General features: G+C 38.7%; 1 protein-coding gene across 1 annotated transcript; it reads left to right on the forward strand.

The window, feature by feature from the left end:
- Positions 1–1,749: 1,749 nt before the first annotated feature.
- On the forward strand, positions 1,750–8,385 carry fam83c (family with sequence similarity 83 member C). Its single transcript, XM_056751541.1, has 4 exons — positions 1,750–2,563; positions 3,168–3,335; positions 3,677–3,801; positions 5,855–8,385. The coding sequence occupies exons 1-4, from the start codon at positions 2,066–2,068 to the stop codon at positions 6,798–6,800; spliced, it is 1,737 nt and encodes a 578-aa protein (XP_056607519.1). The 5' UTR covers positions 1,750–2,065; the 3' UTR covers positions 6,801–8,385.
- Positions 8,386–8,651: the final 266 nt, after the last annotated feature.

The raw sequence follows: 8,651 nt of genomic DNA on the forward strand, positions 1-8,651 counted from the left end.
ACAACTAAACAACCATTGACTCTTGAGGAGCGCTGGGAAAGCATGTACACTAAAGCTAATACAAAAATGTGATCTTTGGTGCTTATTCATAAGTTTTCCAGTGTTTGTTGAAGATGAGTGTTTGCTCCATGATGACATGCATCTAAAATGGAACATTTGCTTAAACAGCTAGCTAGAAGACTGCAAGACCTGCCAAACAAGTATGTCTGCTTTATCTTTTTTTTGGCTCTGTGATCATCAGAAATAAATTATGTAAATCAACCTTACATGTCACATCCCTGGCACTGAATTTAACATTCAAATAAGGCCTTCGTGCTTCTCAAAGACAACCATCATAACAGCAACTTCACACAATGCCAGTTTTGTCTTAATCAGGTCATTCTGCCCATGTAAAAATTTTGAACCAAGTTTTAGATATGTAGAAGAAATTATAGATAATAAAGTGTTCAAGAATATTATCAAGCATATTCAACTATTTAATATTATCTGTTTAATATTTCATATAATATAACATTTTTTATTTAATATTAATCTTAATAAAATCTATTTATTATTACTGCCATATTTCTAAGTCTTTTTATTGGGAATAGTTTGACCGAGATGTTATTGAAACAAAAGCAAAAATGATCTTTAACAGTTTCAGGCTTCTGCACACTTGACAAATGGCACAATGCAAAATGTCTTGATGGTCTTTAAACAGGTTTAATTTTCGTTATTCCAAATTTGGGGAATAAATGTAAGTTGAACATGTTTTTGACAGGTTTCGTGTCATTTACCCTATGATATTGCATAAAGTTCTTGTGCCAAGATTTCAGTATCAGTGCTGTTATCTACAGTATATAGTTACACAAAATATGGTGTGTGTATGTAAAGGATAATGTACAGGCAGCCGGTTGTTATCACAGAAAAATCCCCAACAGTGTGATCAGGACCCGACATGACCCGACATGACCGGACAGGACCCGACATTTACGGGGCAGTCGTGGCCTAATGGTTAGAGAGTCGGACTTGTGACTAGAAGGTTGCCTGTTCGATTCTCAGGGCTGGCTGGTAACGACTGAGGTGCCCTTGAGCAAGGCACCTTACACCTACTTGCTACCCCGGCGCTACAGAGATAGCTGCCCAGTGCCCCGGGTGTACGTGTGTTCATGACTTGCCGTGCCTGTGTTTACTACTCTCTGGATGTGTAAAACACAGAGGTCACATATCGGGTATGGGTCACCATACCTGACAAATAGGTCACTTTCACTTCAATGATGCTGAATCTTGTATCATACACTGAAATGGTCTTTTTTGCAATTACAGCCGGCTGTTTGTACATAATCCCGCTTATTACACGCCTATTTACAACAAAGGCCTATTAATAAAATGGACATGAAATGCAAATTTGAACTTTTTTATTAGCTCACTTTAACCGAATGCAGACCTTCCACTGTTTACTTTCTGTTTTAAGGTAAGAAACAATGTTCAAATGTCACGAACAGGCCATTCGGTTTAATCATTTGTAAATATAATGTCATATATGTTACTAAAAGATATATTTATATTTAACTTGTCAAATGATTTGCCTCATCCGGGTTACCTTGCGTTATTAGTTTTTGGAGGTTGTTATCTGGGATTAACCTCCCTGCATATTTCACGACTGACCAATCAGAATTAAGCATTCCAACTAGCCCTGTAATAAACATTAATACCAATCCGCAGTTGTGTCTAACTAATTTATTATGTCCCCCCACAGTGCAAGTGGCGCACCGGCGCGCGCGCAAAGTTGTCTATTGCGCATTCGGACACGTAGCTTCCTCGGAGGGACAGCAGGTCCTGTGTTCCTTCCACATGACGTAAGAGGGAGGCGGTGCAACTGGTGATCACAGGGCAGGTAAGCGCACAGGTGGGGGAGAGCAGCATTGAGTTTCTCAGCAGCGCGTGACAATAGGAGCAGAAGCCCCCAGGAATTGTGTTTTCTTACCACGATGACATGAAACAAGGTCAGCTGAGACCCTTTGGAATACCGCAACTTGAGCTTTTTGAACAATCTTGATCGTTTGGAGAAACACTTGTTGCGGAAATGATCAGTTCAGACGCTTTGCGACCGATACAGAACGCGACGCGCAAAGGGAAACTCGCCGCAAGGCTCGAGGACGTGAAGACCCCCTGGAGACACGGCTCGACGCTTGAGCTGAGCCATAATGAAACCGCACGGCTCGCCACGGACGCGCTCTTGGAACACGGAGAAAAGGAGTACAGGAAAGTGTTACAGGAGGAACGAGAGGTGAGCTTCCTCTCGGCCCCCGAAATACGCTATATCACCGAAAATGTGGCCAAGACAGGCAGCCCCGACAGCGGGACGAACGGATTGGAAGCGGAGTACGGGGATACGGTGTCGGAGCTCACATCGGGGACTTATTTTCCCATGATGTCCGACGAGGAACCTCCGCTGTTGGAGTTGGGCTGGCCAGAGATGTCCAACAGATACGGCCCTACAGAGGCGAAGATATACTTTCAGAGGGACAAGACCCAAAATATGAAAGATCTGATCCGATCTCTCATCAGTCAAGCGAAGAAGGTGAGAACGATTGAGTTAAAGCGCATAAACACAGGTTGTGTTTTGACATTTAGCAGCTGTTGCGCTTTCTTATGCTTCCCAAAATATGGCTTCAGTAAAAAGTCACTTCTGTGGTTACCTTGTGTTCTTTTTACTTGTTGTCGTTTGGCCTGTACTTTCCTGTGACGTCACGAGTAAACAAACTGTTTGTTTTCAAGTGCATTTTAAGCCTAACCTTCTTTATGCCACATGTACGATTGAAACATATAAGACTGCATACGCATATGTTTTGCGCAGGAAATAATTTTTGCCAAATTTGGACACTTCAGTTGTCGGAATCACCGACACCAGTTTGGCTACTCAAAAAAAAAAAAGTATTCATATTAATAAAGCATGCTAGATAAAATTGCTACATTTTAAAGGTTGCCAAAACTTTTTAGGGCTTTTTATATATTGAGAACAATAATGGCAATAACGTGTTGCTCTAAACAATATAAGAAACTCTTTTTTTTGCTAATATTTGATTTTCTTGATCAATTGAATACAAAACCACTTAAACTTAAAGTGAATTGTATTTAAAGATTTGATGTAATGCACATCCTAACAACTTCTCTATACAAAACAGGTTATTGCTGTAGTCATGGATATTTTCACAGACGTGGATTTGTTCTGTGATTTAATGGAAGCTTCCAACAAGCGAAAAGTTCCAGTTTATATTCTGCTGGATGAGAAGAATCTCTGTCATTTCTTGAACATGTGCACAGAACTAGACATCCAGAATTCCCACCTAAGTGTAAGTCAAGCACTGAAAGTCACATGTATTTAACAAGTATTTAATATGTCCTGACTTTCGGTACGTACGAATCAGTGAAAAGCATAACATAAGACTTACGTCATTAACCAGGTCATTCAGAATAAATGCTGCAGTTGAATAAACTCACCTTTCCCCATTCATGTTTTGTTTTTATTATGTTGCCTTGTCAAAACAAAAATATGTTTTTTGTTTGTTTCTATTATTTCTCTGGTATTCCTGTTGTGATGGCATCCTCTTCTTTGCAGTGTAATGCACTAGTAATATTATTCATAACTTGTACTTCAATGTTCTGTATTGATGTACTGACTATTGTCTTCCAGAATATAAGGATCAGAAGTGTATGCGGGGACACGTATTGTACCAAGGGTGGAAAGAAGTTTGCTGGTCAAGTTCAAGAGAAATTCATGATCATTGACTGCGAGGAGGTCATTGCTGGATCTTATAGGTAATATTTCTAATTCTTGTCTTTATTCCTGGATTATTTTGTTTGAAAACCAAAAATCATTTACGCTCTAATTCCTGTTAATCTGCTTTGAAACAATGAGTGCTCTGAAAGCCTCTTAACAAATAAAACTAAAAAAAAATCTATTTGAGTAGTTGCCGTCACCGCTGTAAAATCATAAATGAAAGTGATGTTATCTTTGTCAGACTCTTTTCTGTTATTAGATTTTCTTTTAATGACAATGGTGACTAATCCCAAACAATCATTGTTTCAAAGCAAAAAATCGTACAGTTTTTTACGAGTTGCACCTTCAGCCGTTAGCAGTTTGAAAATTGCTTTTACGGACGTTACAGCGTGTTGCAGCACGATTTCTGACGGCAAAAGCAACGCTGAAGTTCTCACAGGAGGAATTTCAGATGTGCTTTTGAATTATTCACGCTCACATACCCAGCAGTCCTGGCTGGTCTTGTTTCAAACACCACTCAGTATTATGTAAAACATTTTAGCGCATGGCAACGCTTTGGCAGCGTTTGCTGCATGGGGTGCGTTGAGCCCATAAGCTTCACCCCATGCCCCCGCGCAGACAACTGGAGACTTTAGCAGCTTAACAATAAAAACATGATGATTCTGCAGAAATCTGGCACAGTGGGCCAACCTTGGAATTAGCATTAGCACCAGCTTTGTAGTAGCCAGCAGCTTCAAGCCTCAGCAGCTAGTTTTTTTATTTTACCAACAAATTTTAAAGTCAATACTTAATTAGGTGTTAATTATGTGGATCAATCCTTAGCATTAGCCCACGCTAATACCCAACAGCTTTTGGGTAAATGCAATGCATTACTTATTCACATACTGTATACCTATGCCATGTTTGAGGGTTAACACACAGACAAGCTATTTTAGCTTTGTATGGATTATGCTACGTATTGAAGTTAGATTAATCTGATCCTCTGTAACTATGGGTTGGAATTACTAGGAGAGGAATGAGTTTGTGAAGAAATTGTTTTCTAACTTCACGGCTAGCAAGATTTATAGCGTTTTGTGCAAAACTATTGTGTAAGCACACACTTGAGTGTGGATAGCGGGTGAGGTCTACAGTCAAGTGTTAAAAGCTTTGCCCACATAATAGCCAACAGGGTGTTTCGTTTGACTCGACATGCACACAGTTCAAAGAGAAATACTTGCAAACATCGTTTTGTGAAACTAACCTTTTCAATTTATTTAACCAAATAAGATTTCAGAGATTGAGGCTTTTATCTGAGAGAAATTGGTTTAGTCTTTGAACCAATGACACAGACCACATATCACATGCTGGTTTATTTCAGTATAATGTAAAGTATATGAGTTATGCCATAAACAGATGATTAGCGTGAAAGTACTTTAACACTGTTAACATAGGACAACTGATATGTCAATAAAACTATAGAGGACTGTAAAATACAAGCTTGTTTATAATAAATACATTGTAGCTCAAGCAATTCTTGTGTTAATTGTTGCATTTGATGAATTTGATGGGTGTTGAAAGCTACACTCTACAATGGCTTTTTTTAAGTTTAAACAATTGTTAAGCAAGTAGGCTACAGCACATAAATAGTTAAGGTTTCAAACTAACCTGAACTACAAAGTGGCTAATTCGTATGAATTCGTATGATGTGAGTGGTACAAAAACATACGATTATTAGAACAAAACAAAACTGAAGCTCCTCCCCTAACCCCACCCCTAAAAACTAACATCACTGGCTTGAAAGCAAATAGTACGAAAACGCACAAATAAAATCACGTAAATTAGGAACCCTTTAAAATAGTATGAATTCACGTGATATTGTGTTGTCGTCTTATTTCACCCTAGCCCACAAAGGAATACATTTATAATAATGATTTATAATTTGTAATAATACGTTTTTAAATGTCAGTGTTTTTAACATGTTATGATATGTATTGTCATTTTTCTAACAGAGATGGCGATAGAGAGGCACAAGTTGCAAATAGCAGCTTTATGAAAGATTTGATCAAAATTAAATAAAACTAGATTTTGAATTCATTTTCTCTTTTCCTCTAGTTTCACGTGGCTTTCTGCTCAGGTGCATAGCAACATGCTAATGCATTTCTCCGGTCACATCACCGACTGCTTCGATCGGGAATTCCGCTGCATGTACGCAGACTCCCAAATAATAGAAAGTTTTTACAATCCTGACGAGGAGGGGCTTCCTAATTACTCTTTCAAGATGATGGCATCGCACATGGGACTGGACATGATTCCAGACTTCAGCAACAAGGAGCGCGTGAATTCCGAGAACTCCAGTAGCCAATCCAGCAGCAGCGTTTCAAGCGTCAAAGCTGCTCCTCCAGGCATTAAATCTGTTTACAAAGTCAAGCACGATAAGAAGAACCAAGAAAGCTCGCAAAAGACACAGGAAAGGAAAGGGAGCACAAAAGGAGGTCATCAAACTCCTCAAGGGACCCAAGGTGCTAGAGGTTCCAATGGTATCCAGACAGGGGAACGTTCCACCTCCGGGCTAGGTCAGTCTGCCGGTGCAGAATGGTCCAAAGGAGGAACACCGGATTATATCCGCTCAAACATTGCAGGACAAACATCCAAATTTCAGGCTTTAGGTCTTTACAGCACTCAGAAACCTCAATCACCACCTGCTGCCGACAGCAAAGTCTCTGCTAAACATCGAAATTCCACCACCCCGCTTTTTACAAAGTTCACTGAATTATTTGTGCCTTCCGCCAAGGAGAAGGATCCCTACGTCTACATGAGGACCCCCCCTTATACATCGCCATTTGGCGGCCCGGATCTTTCTCAGAACGAGCCAGAGAGCAAACAAGGTCCTCCCCCGCCAGGACCCATGCCATTGGGATCAGAAAAAAGGATAAATCGACAGGATGAGAAACGCATGACGTTAGGTCACAGCAAATTGGACCTGGTCAACCAATACAACAAGATGAAATCCAAACAGGTATATAGTCGATTTGAGCTAAAGAACAACGTTCCTCCGTAACACCGTGGTACATTTTCTGGGCCTGTTCGGTCGATTTTTATTCTTGAACTTTTGTAAATATTAGGTGTAAAGACAGAAATTGGATGGAAGGTGAAACGTGTGGGGTTTTTGTGCATTTTGTATTTTTCATAACAATTACAAAGTACAAGTATAAATGCTGCCTTGAGTTCTGGAAAGACGCAGAAAGTCTTTGCTCATCTTATAAAATTCAAAGGCAGCATTAGTACAAGGTACTACTAGTAGTGTTTTTGTGCTGTATATAAAACTATATACAGAACGGGCAGTTTTGTCCAAGGTTTTTCTATTCCTTACATTCGCCAGCAAAGCAGATGCTGTTGATCTCCAAGATGTAGTCAATGTCTCTGCCATTAAGTATTACCCTTCACTGTAAAAAACGGAATCTGGCAGCTGGGGCACCAGAAAAAGACAGTAAAATAACTAAAAGGCTTGTTTTTACGGTGAAAATGCAGTCTTTTTTGTTATTTTACTGTTCTTTACCGTATTTCAAAAACGTGCGAAATATCTGTAAAAAAATCAGTGAAATGTAAAATTACATTTTTTTACAGTGTAGCATCATTTAGGGGGTTACAGATGTGTAGTCTTCCAGACATTCTCATGTATTTGTACTAGAATGTGATTCCACGAAAATGCATTTAAGAGACACTGAAATGCATTCTGGGTAACGCTGCGATCAGCAGCTCTATGTAAGTACTGTATTACTTTACGAGGCTTAGACTCTGATGCAATACAAGCTAATTGCAAATAAACATTTTTATGTTTTAGCAAATGAAGTATAAGCTTTTCTCACATATTTACAAGTGCTTGTTGTAAAAATGTGAAAAGAAGTGTTTGTGCTCACCTAGTGCCTTTAAATATTAACTAGCATTACATGTTGGACATGATGGCGTTCTTGCCTTGGAGTTGGTTTTGACTCCAAACCAGTTAGATTACTTGGCTAGCACATTCTTACTCTAAATGCTTTTTGTCTGACAAAGGGGATACTGTGAATACTTGAACTTGAAATGAGTGCGGTTGTCTGCTTCTGTCATTAAATGCTGACAGAGAAATGAAGAGTAAAATTGTAAAACCCTGTTGAAAATGTCCCAATCTAATATTAGTTTGTAACTTTCATAGCATAGAATAGAATGTATGAGTGTGACTATATGAAATTGAGTACACCTTTTACTCACCTTTGTTGTGCAAGACATTAAAGGCAAACACCTGCTGAATACCTGCGCAAAAACGTTTCGCTGAGGCCTTGAACCTGCCCATGGCGTCTTATAGACACTACTGGTTTACTATCAGTTAGTCAGCCAGTGCCTGCAGTAGTTTGTGTTTGTCCTTATTTTTTCAGTCAATATCTTAAAAAAGGTTTTTTTTATTCATGAATGTTTATATTGGCAAAAATCATCAAAACGAAAAATTTGATCTGTTATCATGACTATTTGGGGGTGTTTTAGATTTTGTGGATATAATGTATAAACTTACTTTTTTACATCTGTTATGTGTGACTTTCATAACTTTTCTAACAGTGTTACGAACAAATGACAACCATAAACCAATAAACTTTATTTGTCTCTTTTTCTAACAATTTGAAGCATTTTTTTTGTTCTAGCTGATGAATGATAAAACTTGCCACGTATTCATAATCCATTAGAATTTAAAGGGCTCGCATTTTAAAAATGTAAACCCCAGCCAACAAGCTTGGATAAAACAAGTCATTATTGTCCGTTGGTGTAGATTCTAGGATAGTTAAGCTGTAATATGACAACAATACCATAAATCCTTATATTTAGTTTCATGTACTTCTATGACGCAGATGGTTTGAAGCATAAATTATAGGTGTTCAAT

This window comes from Triplophysa dalaica, chromosome 6, assembly GCF_015846415.1.
Source record: "Triplophysa dalaica isolate WHDGS20190420 chromosome 6, ASM1584641v1, whole genome shotgun sequence".
Taxonomy (NCBI): Eukaryota; Metazoa; Chordata; class Actinopteri; order Cypriniformes; family Nemacheilidae; genus Triplophysa; species Triplophysa dalaica.